The sequence below is a fragment of the Lissotriton helveticus genome, chromosome 2_1 (assembly GCF_964261635.1).
Source record: "Lissotriton helveticus chromosome 2_1, aLisHel1.1, whole genome shotgun sequence".
In the NCBI taxonomy this organism is placed as follows: Eukaryota; Metazoa; Chordata; class Amphibia; order Caudata; family Salamandridae; genus Lissotriton; species Lissotriton helveticus.
The window spans coordinates 1,040,848,102-1,040,868,724 of NC_136059.1; the positions used below are offsets into that span (position 1 = coordinate 1,040,848,102).

At 42.9% G+C, this 20,623-nt stretch overlaps 1 protein-coding gene across 9 annotated transcripts in view; it reads left to right on the plus strand.

The window, feature by feature from the left end:
- Window positions 1-20,623, plus strand: part of TLE1 (TLE family member 1, transcriptional corepressor) — a 118,386-nt gene that overhangs the window by 48,159 nt on the left and 49,604 nt on the right. For all 9 annotated transcript variants that reach the window (XM_078675844.1, XM_078675842.1, XM_078675846.1 and 6 more), the window contains 2 exons: window positions 200-216; window positions 11,464-11,580. In XM_078675844.1, coding sequence (XP_078531970.1) covers window positions 200-216; window positions 11,464-11,580 — 134 coding nt within the window. The remainder of the gene's footprint in view (window positions 1-199; window positions 217-11,463; window positions 11,581-20,623) is intronic.

Below are 20,623 nucleotides of genomic sequence, written 5' to 3' on the forward strand. Positions count from 1 at the left end.
TGTACATTTATCTTTACAAATTAATGTAATTTTCAGGATTTTACTGTATTAGGAATGTGCAATGACCTAAAAAAAAAATAAAAGCCATTTTAAAACATTGGCGTTCGTGTAATAATTATTTCCTCCTTTTTTTTGTTTTTCCTGTTCTGCTTATGTGTCTGAACGGGCATGTCTGTGCACTTGGTCACTACGGAAACAGAAAGAGAACCAGGCACAGTAAGTACTGCAAACATTAAAAAGTTTCCACCATAAAAGATTAAAATAATTGTCTTGCACCTGCGTTGATCTCTGTAGATGTAATTGTTTCAACTTTTCTTCATAAATGGAAATTGATGTGCATACATTTTGTTTTGAGCTAGTGAAAATTGAATAATTACATGCACGTGATAACTGAGCAGCTGGAAGCTGCTTTGCAGAAGAGCTGCGTTGTGTAGGGTTTTGCAAAGCCGCAAACCTCTCCCCACCCCAAATGTTGCTCTCCCACGTCCTGTTAAATTGTAAGGATCTGTTTAAAGTTTCTGATGCTAGTGATGCCCAAGAGGATGGAGTCTTGCTGAGTTTAAAGTGCAGATTTCTTTAAACTGATCTGTTTGAGCTTTATATGCTGGTCTAGCGGCGATTCACCTTTTGCCGTCTATGTCCCCTCATTGAGTCATTAGTGGAATCCAGGGAGGGTCATAACCTGAATTAGGATCCCGGCCTTGAACTTAAAAACAGTACCCACAAATATCGAATCAAGTATACATCAAATAGATTCACAAATGATAAAGCATTTAATTCAGTTCACAAACCAATTAAAAAAATGTTCGTGGGAGGGTTGAACCTTTTCTAAATGTAGTTTTTAATTCTAGAAGATGACGCAAAATGCAAGACTAGCATATCGATTTGTCCTTTTTTTCTGCTCTGTATGTGTCCTCCCTTTCTATCGGTCCTCCAAACGAGTTCAGTCATCTTCTGTATTATACTCTGTTAGCTGCTTGTGACGGTTCCCACAAATCCAGCTAAGGATAACCACTTAATCTTAGCCTCTAATTTCAAATTCCTTCACATTTACAAGACCTTAAAATGTTCTATTTTACATTTTGCTTTTCTATTTGCTTATACTTTATTAATCTGCACCCTATTTAGGAGTCTTAGACACCAAGGGGTCCACGGACCACAGATTATGAATCACTGTGCCAGTCTAATGTCAGTTGATTCTTTTCTCCCGTTGGCTTATTCTACACTAATGTAAACACACTTCATGTTTTCTTGACCAGTCGATGAGTCTAATCCACAGAAGTCCAGCCTTACGGTGAAAGCGAATGACAGGGTGTTTGCTGTTTTTGAAAGACTCATGTCATTCAAGGTGCTTGTAAATTCATAATATCAATTATACTGACGCACCATTAAATTATACAGCAAACTTGTGCCTAAGTGAATCAATTACCGTGGAGTCCGTGGTGCCAGCATGGGTTCAAGTGACTCCAATCTGTGTCCGATTTTCAGGATAACCAAGTATGTATTGAAATTTGGTTCAATTGCTGACAGATGATAGCATTTTATTAACCAGATTATATATCCCTATGTCATGTATTGCCACCGAATTGCTCCTACTTTTCAATGGGTTCCAGAAGTTCCATTAACACAAGTCAAAACTGCCTCCATTAATGGATTAATTGCCAAAAAAAAGCAATGAAGAGGAAATTCTGCCATTAGCTTGCAAATCTGTGTCTTCTGATTGTGTCTTAGATCACTCCCCTTGAAAAGACTATGCATTGCATACTGAGCCATTCACGGAAGATTTTTATGAAACAAGTGCCAGCCTAGAAGAGCCCTTCGATTAAGACAGGCACCGCGTCTGATCATTCCCAGTTTTAGAAAATCATGAATTGATGGGGCACTCTATTCTGTGCAGATGCCAAAATCTGGTACTCACAACACGAATCTGAAAACTCTTCAATCACCTGCTACATAGGCCTGTTTGTTCTCTGCTTCTTGATCCTCACCTTACCACTTCTGCTGACTATGAACAGTGTACAGTGAATATTCCATTGATACACCGGTATCCATTGCTTCGACCTAGAGTCCTTTTAATTTGGAACGGCATATTCTTTCGAGTTCTACCCTTTTAGCTTCATACCCTTCACCTCCGACAGAAGAGACACACACCACCACGTTCCCATCAACGATTCAGGGGCAGCCCTTTGTACCCCACGTAGTACACTCCATGCCATCCACATTGAGCATGTTACAAATATGCTGATAGTCATTCCTATTATAGAGGATTGCTTCAAAGTGGGCAACTACTACTGGATGCTTCTGGGCCACATCTGTGACAGTATTGTGCCAGAACACATTACTGTACAGTTAATTAATTTTGCTGTCATACGAGTGAAACTCAGTGGCCTCCTGATTTTGGTTAGTGATGTGTGACTAGGCTAGTTTGGACATGTCACTTCTCAGTGACCCAGGTGGTCTCCTAAGCATTCAGCAGACTCCCTTGCCCCAAAGTACCCCTTTCATGCCCAAAGAAGACATGCTGAAGCAGACTTACTTTATAAGCAGTAGGATAGAGGTCTCCAAGGAATAGCTTGGGAGCTACTGATAACTTTCCAGCTACCTGTGAGTGGCTCCCTTCTGTACAGCTCAACCTAGTAAATGAAAAAGTTTATTTATTAAATTGGGTAACTTTCCAAAACGTTAAAGGATGCATTTTTTTATTTTTATAAAGTAAAAACTGTTTAGTATCTTGGGATTATTTTAATTGAAAATAAGTAGCTCCTATTATAGAAAATGTATGATATCGATGCTGTAGGATAAGTCTTCCTGGTGAAAAGATGTGTGTGGTCCCTTCACGCCAGTTCTAACTAATGAGCAGAAGATTTCAATCTGGTACTTTTTAGATGCACGGGAATGAAGGGTGGTTGCAAACCTTAATGATATATGCCACTCTGTAGGCTTTCTCCACACACTCATTCTGAAAAATGCCTATGTGACCGCTGCTGAGCCCCTCCTTTTATCTTTACATTCCTCCCAAATGCATTTAAATATGGATGGAGAGGTGTGGAATATGTCCTGGTCGAATTTATCAGTAGGAAACTGGTATTTTTTATTTATTTATTCAGTGCGTCATTAATGGGACTGAACATTAAATATTCTGCTTTGAATTATATTAAAACCTTAATTTCAGTAGAAAATGGAGAAATGTACTACTGTTAGCCGAAATTCCTACAGACAGAGGCTTTTCTAGCACACAGTATCTCCTGCTTCAAAAGAGAAGCGAAAACCGCAGTGCCTGCCATTTCTAAAACAATGTATCTGCTTATTTATTTTACATTTCATTGAATTGACCATTGAGACAACAATGAGGTCTTTCCAAGACTGTTTATCCAGTTTACACCACGCCCTTCAATTATCCGTGGAGTCGAGCTAGTGTAGTCTGAGCTAGTTGAATTGACAGTCCTTCACATTTTTGTGATATGCCATCACCCCTTTAACTTAGCATCGTCTAGGTTTCAGTCACTGTACTTGGAGCGGCGCCTGTTGTGTTGTCATGTAAGGTTGGAGGCTAGCTGACTCAAAGCGCCCAGTGCCTCTTCTCTCCCACCCCCCACAATATCTACTTGGGTTAGTGTGCTAATAACTAATTCATGGGTCCCATATTAACTCCTTGAAAGATTCTTAGAGTATTCCAGTATGAAATTATACAATTGGTTTTTGTTTTTCACTAGGTAAGGATATTACTGATTATTTCTCATGATCTTTCAGGTAATACATGTTCGACTAGTGCTCAGTACTACGTAAAATCCATTTCTAAAAATTCTATAAAATAAATGCTAGAACTAGGACAAATTCGTTTTATCTAAGAGCGATATTGCTGTGAAGATGAAAATGCCCTCAAATCATTTTTTGGATAATTCATTGCTTCTGCACTTTGAACAAGAAGTTATTCCAGTTGTCCAAGAATGACATGAACATCTTTGTCTTCACTCTTTTGAGTGTACGTATGGCATGGTAAGAAAAATGTTTTCAATATAACCTACCCTTAAACAAAAAAAACTTAGGTCTCATTACTTCCTGGACAGTGCCCAAGAGGACTCTTGTTTAATACTAATCACATCTTCAATAAAGATCGATGATAACGTTATCCCAATGATCCTCGCCTTCCTCTACTTTGCACCCCTGCAAGAAGTTGTGGCGATAAATACAATAGTAGTATACCTTTAAGTTGCTTTTCATTTTCGAAAACCAGCTTTGAACTACAGGTTCTTGCCAGTTCACCTTCTTTAGAAGACGCTGGGCTGCTTCTATACATATGACCTTTGCTTTTTGAGACTATTGAAATTTTCATTATGCTTTGTTTGTTGCTGGGTGAACACTGATGTTTCCGAAACACAAAGTGTGTTGTCAATGACTTCGCCACCCTGCAGGCGATATGGCTGCCCACCCTATCACGCGCAGATCACTAGCATTGCACCAGCCGTTTGTAAAGGGGATTTCTTAACATGGCTTTGACTGCTGTAAGTGTATATTCCCCCGGTATGTTGACAGTTTTTATCGACCTCCTAGGAGTAAAACAGTGAGCCACCTGCGGGCATTGCAGCTAGTGACCTTCATGTGGCACACCTACAGCAGCCACTAGCAAATGAATCCACAGAGCTGTGCTAGTCTTTCATTCTGTGTAACTTGTACAGAAGACACTTCTGGCCCATGGGTTTTGGTCCTGCAAAGACCACGTTATGCATATTTTGGTACAATACCAGGCCACAGGCGCTGCCCAGTTGATACATGGCAGAGTTCATGCTGCGGTCTGTCCTTCATGCTGAGTCTGTTGTTGCTACCTTACTTAGATAATCTTTGCTAATGCACACTCAATCTGGCATTTCAGTAGGTAATACATGACACTTCAGAATATCCTTAATAGAGCGCATGCTGCAATAGGATACTATGCATAAATGTACTAAAGTGATGTGTGAATTTTGTTCAAATGATTGACACGTGCAAATGGTATAGAGCGTAACTGACAGCTGGCATTAGATTGAAGTTCACATGCATGTCGTCTTTTGCAGTGTTGCATTTCGTTTGACAGGCTGTTGGTACTACCTGCGTAGATGGCAGCATAGCCTGGGATTTTATTTTCAAGAATGTATAATGTGGGACACTCAGTCTGCCCCTTTCTTTTCGCATTGCATGTTCTGTGAGACTTATGTTAGCTTTGGCTCTATCTGCAAGGGCTTTAAAAGAGAGGTTTTGTAAGAAGAAAATCAATGAGGTACAGGTTTTAATCGTCTGAGCCGAAAACATGGCTTCTCTGAGTTTCATGTTCTTTTCAACTCTGACGGTAGCCAAGTCCTATTTGATTTTACTAAATTGATATATATGATCTACAGGGGCTTTTTTTTGCCAGCCTTCTTAATGTATTAGGTCCGTACTGTCAATTAAAATATTATTCTGCCCACCATACAGCAAGGGCCAGCACACTTCAGCCTTTGACAACCTCTAGTGACCACATTCTGCCCTTAACACAGGAGCACAGCCACACAAAGTACTTCGCATAAGTGTGAGGACTACTATTGGGTGTGTGTGTGTGTGTGTGTGTGTGTGTGTGTGTGTGTGTGTGTGTGTGTGTGTGTGTGTGTGTGTGTGTGTGTGTGTGTGTGTGTGTGTGTGTGTGTGTGTGTGTGTGTGTGTGTGTGTGTGTGTGTGTGTGTGTGTGTGTGTGTGTGTGTGTTTTAAACCAAAACAAACTTTTGCTTATAACCTTTTTGTTTATTTATATATATGTGTGTGTGTATATATATATATATATATATATATATATATATATATATATATATATATATATATATATATATATATACTGGAAAGTGTTTCAAAAACTGAGAAAACACCAAGCAAAGGCTGATGGCTAAATCCAGACCTTTTGATTTTGCCAGTGCTTATTTGTGGGTGGAAATGGAATTTCTAATTTTGGCTCATTTGTGTTTATCTATGGATTGGAAATAGTGGAGTTCGGAGAAACTGTAATAACTAGAATTTCTGAGAAGTAGGCTTTGTACAAATTAACCTGCATTATTTGTTTAACCACAATAGACCTTACCTGCTTGGTAACTTAATTCACCGGCTTTGCAGCTAAAATGTTAGTCTATTTGAGACTGTACATGTACAGCCCAGTTCATGGTTGGTGTGTAATGCCCCATGGGTCTCTCTCTGCAGCATCATCAAATCTACTCAAGAACTCCCGAATTCAGATTCAGCCTGTCTTCAACAGTTCACAAAGTTCATTGTGTTTACTCAAGACCAGATAACCCCAATGCGCAATAAAAGCAACTATTTGATTTCGTCTTGTAATAACCACTCTCTAAAGTTCTCAAGGTGGGGTGCAAAGCGCAGTATTAAAATCACCTTCTCACAGGTCTGCCAAGAAAATGTAAGGCTTCTGATGAAGTTCAAACGTCATGAGACTAGTGGTAGGAGTGAACAGTTCCCACTCTTCATTTAATATGCTCTTTAATTGACGTCAGTTAACTCAAAGTACAATTAATTTTTCAATGAAATCTAACCACTGTCCTCTTTTATAGGAGAAAACTGAGCTACACCCCTCCAAGTAATCTTCAGCATCCCGAAATTAACAGTTGAATCACTTTCATTGTTTTGGGGAAGTAGCAGATAAGTTAATCGTAAAGAAAAGAAATGAAAATACTGACATCTACATTTTTTTAAACAGGTTAAGCATCCACTCAATACACTGACTACCTTGTTCTCCTGGAGTTGGTGTTTTCAGTTTATAAGGTCATTCACATTTGCGACAAATCTTGGATCGCTTCAGGTCATGGCACTTTACAAAACCTCTTAACTTAACTATTGCTCTGAGGGCTAATTGAGGTTAGCTCAGCTGCCAAGTGATGCGTGCCAAGGCTAGTTAATATGTGACTTTAGACTACTGCAGAGGCTGTAGGAATGGACATTACAGGGCACTTCAAGCAGCGGCTGGGCCTGCCTTGATGGCCTGTTCATATAGCTCCACGTGATTGCTATTTAGTAGAGCCCTTGGGGGTTAAGGCTACTGTTTCCCTTTTTCTGCAAGCCAAGAATAAAGAGTCCACAAGCATACCATAGCAGCGTGAGTGTTAATAAGTGAGTGAAAAGCTTGGTAATTAAATAAATGCTCATTTGTGGGCTAGCACCACATTGGACATGAAGTCCTGAACCAGCCACATCGCTGTTAAGGTAATTCATAGATTCAATTTGACTAGCTTATAAAATCTAATCCAGTCTCGACGAGGAACATTTCATTGAGTTTTTTTCCTCGAAGTATGTGCTATTCATTTCTTGATGCTAAATAGTGCTGCAGGTGCCACGGTTACTATTTCCCCTATTCCAGTCGTCACTGTACTTCAGAATGATGAAATTCAGATTTTTACCCATAAATGTTCCGATTTGTAGCCAGATAGCTATTTGCACCTCTTCAGAACCCACTCTCATTAAAATATTGATACCCTACCATAAACAAAAAAAAAAAAAAAATATATATATATATATATATATATATATATATATATATATATATATATATATATATATATATATATATATATATATATATATATATATATATATATATATATATATATATTCCAAAAACAATGTTCAGTAATCACGCTCTCAGAAATCAAAACAACTCGCACTGGATCAAGTCCAAGGGTGTTTATTGCACCTACATATATATATTTCTCCCCATAGTCTTAGTTTGGTGTTGGCTCCCCCCCCCCCCCACCAAAAAAAATACAGCCCAGGGATGGTTGGTCGCAAGAGCCAGTTATGGACTTTGTCAGGGTGCTTTCTAATAATTGGGATTTTACTTCCAAAACATTCTTGACACTTATGCATCCCCTCGATTGTAAAAAGCTTTTTAAAATGTATCCATTGTGTTTGAGTTGCAGCAATGTGTGAGTTTGACTGAGTTTGACTGAGATTGCGGTAAAACGGGGATTGAAGCTGATGATTCAAACGCAACTGGAGATGCAAGTGCTGTTCTACTGAAAGCAACCCAAGCCTCAGCTGACTGTGTGGTGACAACAAATGTCGTTTTAAATATGTCATTCACTTGAAACAAATAGCATTTTCTTATGAAAAAGTTGAACACTAACAAAACGAATACCCATGTTCAGTTTGCAAAACATGCTTTTTTAAACCTAAATGCAACATAGGAAGAGGCTGTCCAGATGGTCTAGCTCACCCATTCTCTTCAAAGTAACGTCATTGTCTAAGGAGGTACAAAACGAGGCAGTGGCATCAGACCTTGGACGCGTACATCAACATGGTGCCAAAAAAAGTAGTTAGACATGCTAATTATTGGTTCAGACACTATAATGAAAGTTAATATTTTGTTTGTTTCATTGATTCGTGTAATTGTGTTTTTTTTTTACACTGTTATTTTTACTATGATTCGAGGGGTGCTGAACCCCACTGCTGGGTAGCCTTTTACCCAATAAATAAGGTAAGGGAGAAAAGCTAGATGTAGTTAGTTCCCTTTTAAACAGCGAAAAGTTAATCTTTGCTGCTATTTAATGTCGATCATACCTAAGTGAAAAGTGGGGTTAGCAGTTAGCTTAAGATGCAGTTGTCCAGGTGCACAATTCTAACACCAGTGTCGAAAATAAGTAAAGCAAAATAGTGAGATTGATCCTGGGTTGGTGCCGGTGGTCTATGAAAGCTGGAGATGGGAAGCTATTGTGTTGTGTAAAGTCAGGGATAGGTTCAGGGCATAACTGTTAGGGGATGTGCAAGTTAAGGAACCAAAATATGCAAAATTACATACATGAGGAAAGACGCCATGAAGGCCATTGCTTGAGGAAACAATTTTAAGGAAGTAGGGTAAGCGTAGAATTACTGTGGGAAAGTATCAAAGTGAATATGCAAAGCCTGAAAAGGAGTGGTGAGGGCTTGTTTCATTTAAAATTGGAAGTTTCCACTTTTTAGAGAGTTAGAAGAACTGAGACGTAGAGTTGTGAAGGTGAAGTGCTTTGAAGGAAATGGAAGAATGCTTAGACTTGATAGATTATTACATTTCAGAGCAGCTAGTGTAGCATTTTGAGCACTGCTGTCATGTGGTGATTTCACATGGACTCTGTCATGAATGTGTAGTTCTAATGTAGTACTGCCCTTACCAAAGAGTGGCTAGAAAGTCTCAGGAAGCTCAGTACTTCTTGATGAGGGTACTCAACCGTGTGTGAACTGTATTGCAGGAGATGAGTCCATAGGAGGTACTTGATTTTTCTTAGTAGGTGAATCTGTAAGCGGATTTGATTATCATGAATCGAGGGAAGGTTGTTAGTAACTCCTGAAACCCATAAACTTAGCTTGGGTGTAGGAACTGGAGAAGCTGCATGTTTGAACTTTTTCATTGTGATCAGTCTTAATGCGCTCTTCAATTACCCGACACCTGTAAGTCATTGGGAAACCCTTGACTTCACTCAGGTGCTGCTCACACAATTGGGTTACCCAAATCTTTGAGGACCAGACTCAATGACAGTCTTAGGTGCCAGAGTCTAGAACGAGGCTCCGGAGGAGTTCAAAGTGAAAGCAAGTTATGTTTGCTATTTCTGTAAGTCATGCAAGTTATTGAAGATGTAACTGTTACTCAGCTATGGTTTTGAACCTGGAACTCACTCGGGACATGAACCAAGTAACTGGGTCCGGCCTTGGCTCAGATAAGGCACTAGACAAAAGCAAATGCGTCCTTCTGTTCATCTGTGTCAAATTGGAAGTGCAATGCTCTGAGGAGCAAGTCTGGCATGGCGTGAAGGGAAGGGAGCGAGGAACATTTATGGTGATTAAATAAATGTAATCAACAGCCGTGGTAGCCAGGAATTAAATTATTTAAAGCAATTTGCTAGATAAGCTTAAAGCATCATTCTGAAGCAAGACTCCCGGCATCGGGGCCCACCTCGACCATGCCTAAATCAGGCACCATCACTATCCCCATTTCACTCCTGGAGGTACGTGCTTGGAAGTGATTTTGGTGACCGTGGGCTGCAAAGTACAAACAGCAGAGGCATTTTCATCCAGGCCTTAGTTTACCTGATTTACCCTACTGGTGTGATCACCAGGAAAGTAAGGATCTGAAACTCTTTACTATACGAGAGTCGCCAAGCAACTGCAGTGTCCCCGAGAAACACACCCTGGACCATAATTGGCGAACAGACTCCAGAGGCACACGAATGGTGAAAATGCATATTACACTCCTTATGCTCCTTACAAAACAGATCACTGGTTCAGCAGTTAAAGCCACGAGACAAATAGCTACATAATTGTGTCTCCTATGCATGAATGGATTCGTCTTCGAAACGACTTTGTGCCAGGAAAGCACAGGCGCAGCTATCAAGTGTATTCACTGCAAATGCACCCGCAGCTGGTCAGCTATCGTGGCAAAAGCTGGGCTATCTTATCGCACGTAAAAAAAACTAGTGTACATAAGCAATGCAAATGTATGCTGGCACCATGCCTTTCATCCTTTTGTTTTAGAGGGCTTTTGAAACCCCGAGCTATCTGTGCTTTTTGAAAGGAGTTTTTCACACAACTTATTCAGCATTGTTAGCGGCATTAACACATCACTGAACAAATTGCCCCTTGCATATGCTAATCCTGCACTTAAAAGGACTCATTGTAACATGTTTTCGTGCTGTAGCCAGAGGGGAGATGGGAATCCAGTGCATGTCAAATTGTCATGTGACCCACAACTATCGAATTCTTGCTTTCTTCGGGTCAACAGTTAGTACCGAGCGCATCTGAATGCTAAGTTGCCTGTGCAATTTGTGGAAAAGATTAGTCACTGCTTATTGTGCGCAGAATGGAGCTCTTTGTTGACTCAAGTGGTGAGGTTGTGATTAAATAAACAGTCTTTTCAAAGAGACCCCTTTTGAAGCCAGTAAACACTATTATGGCGCACAAAATAACAATCTTTATCTTTTCCTAGAATAATAAAATTAGGACCTCTCTCAAAGAAGAGAAAATGCAGCTAATTGTGGAATATTTTAGTTAACCCCCTCATGATTTTTTTTCCCTTCGGCTTTTGTGTAGAAATGCATAGAGCGGGAAACTTCCCTGGTTTACGTTTGACATTCTGAAGCCTAGTCATTTCTTTCAATTAGTCCTGGCACGTTCAAGAGGTAACAGCAAAGAACCCCCCCCAAAAAAAAACACGCACACAAAAAAAGATTAGTTGACAGGATAGCTGAATAGAACTTGACTGATGACCGGGGCTACCATGTATTCACAGATCTATTCACATTCAGCTTACTTTAACTAAAAATTAAAAAAAAAAATGTGGTCCTCTACACAAACTTAGCCTGAAGGGCAAGTTGCCATCGAGCTGCATAGGCATCGCATTTCTGAAATGCCAACCCATTTTTTGGTTTTCATGTGCGCAAAAAGTTATATTGAATTAATCCTTTTGATCGGTTTGTGTTGTTTCTGCAGAGTAACTCACTGTTGGTTCCCGACAGCCTGCGCGGCTTAGATAAACGCCGGAACGGGCCCGATTACTCAAATGACCTCAAGAAACGGAAGGTGGACGATAAAGATTCCAGCCACTATGTAAGTGAATGTTTACATTGTATGTCTGTTTTTGGAAACCGTCCATATTCAGGAGAGAATATATATCTCAGCAGTGCCTTGTCAATGTACTGTGGAGGGTTTATGTAGCCCCGCTGATAGACTTGATTCCTTCCTGTACCATTTCTGTTAAGTGAACTTCCAAATTGGTGTAATTGGGACATTGGGATACATGTTTCACAGGGGGTGGGTCTTAAGCAGGCCTATGACGAGGGGATGGGGAGAAACAGGTGGAGGGTGTAGTGAAAGCCTCACCACACCTTTCCATGAGCGTTCTACTTGCTCCATTGACAGAAAGGGAAGAGTGCTAGGGTTCTGGCAGTGTTCATGACATGGCGGTGGAGTCAACTTGCAATTACCTGGACCCTGAAGTGTGCAAACATCCACATTCCGGAAAAAAGACCGGTTTGCTGCTATAAGATAATGAAGTGAGGTTGGACCAGGGTCTGAGGGTCCCCTTATATTCACTTCTGTTCCCTTTATTTTTGTTGTCATATATGCATGTATTTACTCACATGTTGAGTTTTCATAGCATCTAATTGCTATCTCAAAATGCTCAATATGATTGATTACTGAATGTTTTTGACACATCATTTCACTGTTTTTGAGGCTCACCTGACGCATATGTGCACATCCAGATATCCCCAGTCTTATAAGCAGCAAAATATAAATGTCAGCGATTTGACAAACATATCAAACAAAAACTCACTTGCATCAGCCCCTCCCCGGCAGCAGTGCTTGTGCCTGCCCCCACATGCCTAGAGAGCCATGAGGGGAGGTTGCTGTCTCCTGTTCCAATTTTGCCGTGGAGTTTACCTGTACACTTTGAACATCACCCTTTTCCTTACCCATCACCCTTTTCCAGACCCTTTCACCAAGAGGTATAACAGGGTAATTTATTTATTTATGAGTTTGTATAGCGCCTGACTCACCCCCGGAGGGGTATCTCAGCGCTGCAGCAATGCGGGAGTGAGCTGACACAAAGGCGTCTAGAACAGAACAGTTTTAAGAAACCTTCTGAATTGGAGATGATCCGGACATTGACTCAGTGGAGTGGGAAGCTGATTACAATACAGAGGCGCGAGGTGCGAGAATGCTTTTCCCACCCAACTGGACTACTGCTTACTTCCAAGTGCCAATGAACCAGTTATCTGCACAGCTACTGCTGTTCCACGGCCACTGTACCTGACCTACTCATGGAGACTGGCAGATACAGGTGTACGGCAGGGCAGCTACCGTACCTAGTGGTTGTGCTAGCGGTTGTACTCTGTGCGGAGTCACGTTTTGGGCTGCGGTGTGGCACTCTGTTGGCACTTTGCACTCCCTGCAAGTGTGTTTTTGGCCATTAGCGGTTACATGCTGCATGCAATCTGTCCTGCAGCCCTGGGGTCCTACTAACCAAGCAACCCCAGCATGTTTGATGAGCGAGTGGACTGTCTTCTTGAAAGTCTGAGGCTCCCACGGGGATTTACTGCCCAGCTCGTACCTGTTCTACCAATCTTCCCGCAACCATTCTTTGTGTGGGTTGAGGTAGCGGCTACAGCAAGTGCAGGGGTGGGTGGGGGTGGTGGAAGTAAGTGAACAGCCACAGTTGCTTTTGTCGTTGGAGCCTCGGACCTTACCCTCCTTAATTTGCTTCATTGCCACATTGTTTGCTATACTGCTGACGTACTTCACTGGCCTTGTTACCATTGTTATTTCTCTTACATCTTTCCCCTATCTTGGCCGGTTCCTTGTACCTTGACAAATCTATTTTCCACCCTACCTAAGCTGTCTCTTAAGCTGGATGCTCCTTCCATCTTGGTAAATGTGTACAACAGGTAGTCGTCTTTTAATAAGTTGTCTCAAACTATGCAAATCCTTAACGTGTTAATAGAAGTCTAAGCATCTGTCATTCACAATGTCCTTGAAGGCAATTTCAACTGCTGTTTTTAGCCCTACCAACCCTTGCTAGATTTGTTTTGGTTCGAGCATGGGTACTCACAAAAATGTTCCCTAGCCACACATCATGGTCTGTGGTGTGACCGAGGACCGCACTGATGCCAGCAGGGTGGCGGTTGGGCGATATGGGGTTTGTAAGGTGGTGTAGGGAGAGCAAAGCATGTACATGTAGTGGTTGAATTGCACAATGCTAATCCAGAAAACCTGTGACCCACTTGATCAAATTGTGTGATCCTAGGCAATAGTTTTTTTTTCTCACTATGTCTCCAGTCCCTTCTCTTGTGGTGTTCGATTTAATAAACAATGATGTTGTCCATTTATAGTAGCAACTCAGGCCACCTAGACAGAGCACCCGACCACTGACTTGACTCTTAGTTCACTATTCGCCTTGCTGTCGGAGTCAGTGGAAGCATAAGTGTTTCTAAATTCTTGTTTGAAAAGTATTATCTAAAAAAAACAAAAAAAATCTCTCAATGCAGTGATATCACCGGATTTACTAAGGTGAGAAGGTTCTGCATGTTAATGAAATGCACGTTTTTTAATTTTGAAGAGACTATCATATTTTTACATGTTCATTGTAAGAGGTCTTTAAAAAAATGAAGGGGGTTCTAAAGTTAAGTGGGGCAGGACCCTTATTTTCTTCCACTCTGAATGTTAGTGTCGAGTAAACAGCAGACCAGTGCTACTGTTCAATAAGAGGCTGCATGGAAAGGTTGGGCGGAATGAATATTTTTTTGGGGGGGAGGGGTGGTCCTAACTTCTCTTAAACCAAGAGCCCTAAGATGAGTGCAACTGCCATTGAGATTTCAGATATTACCGCCACCTATGGCTTAAGAGCCTGCAATGGGTGTACCTTATCGGATCTCACTTCTAAGCCAACCTTTAAGAAGGGAGACTATTCCAGCTATATTTATTACATTTTACTGGCCCTTGCGATCTGGCATGAGATGTTAGATATGGAGATCATTGATCGTCTGGAGAGCAATCACTTTCCTCTTGCCCTTATACTAAAAGGGACCCAGGTCAAGGTTAAAGCTAGTATTGGAGTAACATCCCTTTAGACCATGGTCTTGAGCAATAGTAGTTCCAAAGTAAAGTAGGTGGATATTGCAAGAAACAAGGTTTCATTCAAAGAGATCTATGCTGCTGTCCATAGTGCACTAATTAATTGTATAGATTAGGCCTGCACCCCCCCATCAGATATTGGCCCTGCATTAAGCATTATTTGGGAAACGAACCTTTTTCGAGAGGAAAATCAGACCTTGCAGAGCTGCCATTAGAACATAAATGCACAGTGGCTAAAACAGCCCTGATGGAAGCCTTAATAAGCATTGAGGTCAAATATTTTACAAGCCAGATGGAATTACACCCAAGAAATTAAATCCAGTTAGTCCCAGTGAGAAGCTAAGGTTTGGGAGGAGCTGTTGGAAGCTAAGGGGAGGGACTCTAGGTTGTTCTGGCATCTGGTTATCAACAATGGCACCCAAATGCCACATCCCCGAGGCTGACTGGGTGGAGCACTTCACGACCCTCTATGCAGAGCCACTCTCCAAAACATCCCCAAATAACCTGGATTCCCATTCCTCAAGAAGGACTATAATGGAGGAGGTCCTATCTTTCATCCTCGATAAATCATTCATTGCATTGAAGGACCAGAAATTGTGGGAAGTTCCTGGCCTTGACGGCTCCCCTCAGACCTGTTCTGTGCTGAAGCTTTGATATCCTAAATAATACAATCTCAGTGGGTGCACCCCTATCCCTAATTCATGGATAGGGGCTGATATAATGCCTTTTTATAAATATTTGTTCAAGCCAAGAGCCTGGTAACTACTGCCCTGTATCCCGGATCGATAACGTCCAAAAAATATACAGTAAACAACTTCTGGTAAGACAGAGATTAGATTAGATCCAATGAAGCTCTATCCCACCTCCTAGCTGGCTTCACTCCCAGAACTAGCACTGTGGACCATCTTTTTCAGTTTTAGACCCTAAAATGGAAAGTTTCCAACCCAGAACGGGGAGGGGATGGTGGAAGAGTGCTTTTGGTCATCTTAGTGGAATTTTCTGCAGCGTTTGACCTTATCCCAAGGACAAACCTCTGGAAGAACCTCACCAAAATCGTGGTTCCCTCAGGGCTATTGATGTTGATTCAGAATCGGGACACTGATAACTATGCCACAGTCGGATGGGGAAGAGGAGGAGGGAGGAGGGGACGGAGGGGGGGGGGAACCACATAACTTTCCAATAGGGCGTGTTCAACAAGGTTGCGTCCTTGCTCCCTCATTATTTGTGCTATCATTTAATGAAAGTATACCCTATTTAATGATTTGTGTGAATGACTGTCCCAAAATTGCTGGCTCCAAAATACCAAGTCTGTGATTCACGGACTATACACTCCTCCTGTTATCCAAAACTGCTGTGGGCCTTAATGCCCTTTTGAGAAGTTTAATACAATTTGTAAAGACCACCTCCTTGAAATAAACAAGTCTAAAGCTAAATATAAGATATTCACACATGACATGGAAGTCAATGGGAATGTAGCTCTTGATGGAACCAAATTGGATAAGATGACAGAATTTGACTATCTAGCGGTGAGTTTGTCTAACTCCACTAATTGGTCAGACAGGTAGCCTCATTCGAACTTCAAAAACTGACATGCCGAGCGCCATTACAGCTGGTCTATGTGTATTGGGATTTTGTAACCAGTGCAGCATTACAATAGTTCATAACTTTCTCAGATATAAATATACATCTGTTGGGACCCAGGTAAACATTGGCAGTTCTACCAACGTTTCTTTGGCCTCGTTTTTTGCTTAAAGGAAAGATTATGCTTACCCGTTAAAAAGGTTAAATATGCCTGTTCTCACCTAAAATTTTCGATGAAGTTGTAGACAGGTACTCCAACATTTACCTTTGGCCAAAAGGCCCAGTAACCGTGTAACAGCTAGGGACATTCTTCTCTTTCTCAGGCTAAACCTTCCCCCAAGCCTTGACACTGTTCTCAAAAAGTATTTCCATAGCAGAAGTGGATTGTGTGCTTTCAAACTTCAGTGGATGAGATGTTACAAAGAGAGACCTGCTATCTTGTGTTGTGCTGTTTGCTCCTGTCCTTCCGAGTGACACAGACAGATGAGAACAAAGGTTCTCTCCATTTTTAGTCATTTTACCCCGATAGGCTCCTAGAAAGTGCTTTACCTGGTAGGCTCCTAGAGAGACTGCTTTACTCGATGGGCTCCTAGAGACATTGCTTTACCCGATGGGCTCCTAGAGAGACTGCTTTACCCGATGGGCACCTAGAGAGACTGCTTTACCCGATGGGCACCTAGAGAGACTGCTTTACCCGATGGGCACCTAGAGAGACTGCTTTACTCGATGGGCACCTAGAGAGACTGCTTTACTCGATGGGCACCTAGAGAGACTGCTTTACCCGATGGGCTCCTAGAGAGACTGCTTTACCCGATGGGCTCCTAGAGAGACTGCTTTACCAGATGAGCTCCTAGAGAGAGTGATTTAACTGATGGGCTCCTAGAGATCCTGCTTTACTCGATGGGCTCATAGAGAGAGTGCTTTGGGCTCCTAGAGAGACTCCTTTACCCGATAGACTCCTAGAGAGAGTCCTTTACCCAATGGGCTCCTAGAGAGAGTCCTTTACCCGATGGGCTCCTAGAGAGAGTCCTTTACCCGATGGGCTCCTAGAGAGAGTGCATTAACCGATGGGCTCCTAGAGAGATTGCTTTACCTGACCAACCCAGCAAAATGTCACAGAGAGTTAGAGATGGGTTCTTATTAAAAGGGTTGTTGGTTTTTTTTTTTTTTTTTTTTTACCAATCTTTCAGCACGCCTTTCGTCTAGGCCTCGTTAGTCTTTGCTCAGTGGAGCATACGTTTGCAACATTTCAAGAAAAAGGTCCTAAAACTTTGCTCCCTGTTAGCAGTTTTTTTTGTGAGCCGGTTTAGAAGAATTGGATGGGCTGAGCAGCATTATTTGCTTTTACAGTTTTGGCGTGTGAATCTTTCTGAATTTACTATGCTGTGCATTATTCCGCGGTCTAGTGGTTGGGTCCGGAATCATAGTCTTTTCTTTCTTCTTTTTTTTATTTTTATTTTTGTAGCCCAGATGGGCGTCAACGTCCCCACCTTTTGGTGTACTTCCTGTGACGTCGGAATGCTTCCTGCAAAAGCTCCCAGCTTTGGGCGCCATCTTCAGATTCCTTTTTCCGCCGTTTGGTCTGGATCGTTAACGAGAGGCTCCAGAGTTTTTGGTGGAAAGAAGAGGTAAAAGACTAACTTTTCACAGAAAAGATTGGAGAAGATACCGAGGAACAAGATCACCAAGCCGGGACGACTAAGGAGGAGAACTTCGAGATCTTTGACGTCCAACGGAGAATGCGCACACAAGGGCCCCCCTGAGCGCAGGAATGGACAAAACACCATTTAAATTCTGCCGTAAATGCCTCCACTAATACGCGCAAAGGACCAGCACCCGGTCTGCAACATCTGCTTACCGGTCGACCACGAGAGCAAGGATTGCAACGCCTGCTTCTCCTTCACGCCGAAGACACTCCGGGTTAGAGAGAGACCGAGGAGCCATACTACACCATGCAAGGCAAAGGCCAACCTCCGTCGCTTCGTGACCTGGGCCTCTCCAGCGACGAAGAGGACAACCTCGCAGAGGGACCAAATGACTACACGGTCGTAGAGACCGATAAGAAGGCATCTAAAGCGGTAGGAGAGACGAGGACCCCTAAACTCCAGACAGACTCTCAAAAGCCCTAGCAGGACTCTCGAAATACAGAGTCTAAGTCCTCTAAGGAAGCACTGGCACCGAAAACCTCAACGGCCGCAGCCGAAGGAGAAGGACCCGAAGGTCGCTTCGACGACTAAGTCGAAGACATCAGCTGAAACGCTCGACGCCGAGCATGCCGCCAAGATGGAGAGGAAAAAGAGAAGGCTTTAGGCCGAAATGGAGAACATCCTGCAAAGGAAGAGAGAGTTCGACGAGCAAATGAAAAGGTTCCCGATTCTGTCGAAACCGCCGCCGATCGTCGAAATAGAAATAGAAGAGGAGTTTGACGCCGAAGGGCCGCTAAAAACTCCCGAGCCCCAGTAACACCTAGAGGAAGAGGTCCTATACTATGAGGATGAAGGCGACGATGACCAGCGAACAAGTTTCGACTCGGCATCCTCGATGGCACAGGTCCTGGAATGGCAGGACCTCGACTCTGAAAACCCGGAAGAGCCCGTGGAGATGTATCCTTCGTGGCCTTTGCCACCAGATGACATTAGGGCCTACAACATGGTCATCAAGAACACAGCAGCAGCTTATGGAGTCAAACTGGAGGAGGAAAAACCAAAGGCATGTTTCCTCTTGGAGACCCTGCTCCCCACTCAAACAAGAGTCAGTTCCTCCCCATACTTCCAAGTGTCATGGACCAAGGGAGGGAGGCGTTCAAAGATCCAGCGACCTGCAGGTCTGTCACACCTAGGGCGGAGAAAAAATACAAACACTCCTCTCGGGATCCTCCCTATATCCAGGGATCAGGCACGGCGGACTCCATTATTGCGACAACAGCCAGGAAGATGGCAAACTTCCCAACATCAGGCCCACCGCCAGACAAAGAGTAGGAGAATGGACATAACTGGGAGAAAAACAGAGATAAATGCAGCGGTACACTGGCGCATGGCGAACTCCAATGCCCTACTGAACAGACACCAGTACCAGCATTGGGACGAGATGGGGCAACTTCTCAAGCAAAGGACATGACACCTGGTGGAGGAAGGAAAAAATATAGCAAATGCTTGTCTGAAAACGGTCTTGGATGGGGCTAACACTTCCAGCAGACTTATAATGATAGGAATCACAGAAAGAAGGCCGGCCTGGCTTAGGATCTCAGGCTTCAAGCCTGAAGTGCAGAACAACATTCTGAGTACCCCTTTCAATGGAGAGACACTGTTCGGGGCACTGGTGGATGAGAAACTCGCCCAACTCAAGAAAGAAAATTAAACTGCAAGGTCCATGGGGGCCTTACAATTTAGAGATGACCAGGGGTACCCAGACACAGAGACCAAACGGAAGGGGAGGAAACCAGTCGGGAATGTCGCACCAGTCATTCCAGCAGGCACACCAGGGTGACAATCACAGCAGGGGCAGCAAAAGCAAACCTGGCAGTACCAGCCTCGGGACCAGTCATTTCGCGGGAGTGTGACTGAACGAGGGCAAACAAGAAGAAGGGGGCCAACAACCCACCTCAAAGTGACTCCGTCACGCAAAGCGGGCCCACCCACACGACCCCTCCGAGGGTGGAGCACAACAAGAGGGGGTTACACGGACCAAACATCGAAGAACATGTAACACCAGTAGGAGGCAGGCTAAGACACTTCTTCCAGGAGTGGAAGAAGATAACTACAGACAAATGGATGCTCAACATCATACAGATCAGATACTACATAGAACTGGAAAAGAAACCACCAAAAAGGAAGGCGCATTCAGGTAAAGAACTAGCGCTACTCCTAGAGGAATCTCAAGAACTCCTCCAAAAGGAGGCCATCGAACCAGTTCCATTCAGAGAAAGGAACAAGGGAGTGTACTCAAACTATTTCCTAGTTCCAAAAGTGGACGAAACGCTAAGACCCATCCTGGATCTAAGGTTCCTAAACAAATACATAAAGACACCAGTTCAAAATGACATCCCTACAAGAGATCATTCCTCAGATAAGGGACTGAGACTTCATGTCCACCATAGACCTCAAAGGTGCCTACCTGCACATTCCCATGAACAGGCAGCACAAACCTCTACTAGGATTTACCATCAACAAAGAACATTACCAGTTCACAGCCCTAGCCTTCAGGCTAAAGTCCGCACCAAGGGTGTTCACCAAATGTCTCGCAGCCGTAGCAGCGTACCTGCGCAGGGAAGGGATTCATGTATACCCTTACCTCGACGACTGGCTAATAAAAGCAAGTTCACACAGGATGTGCAAGGAACACGCACAGCGGGTCACAGAGACACTGACAGACCTGGGATTCTCCATAAACTGGGGGAAGTCCTCAATGGAACCAGAGCAAGTGAAGATCTTCCTGGGGG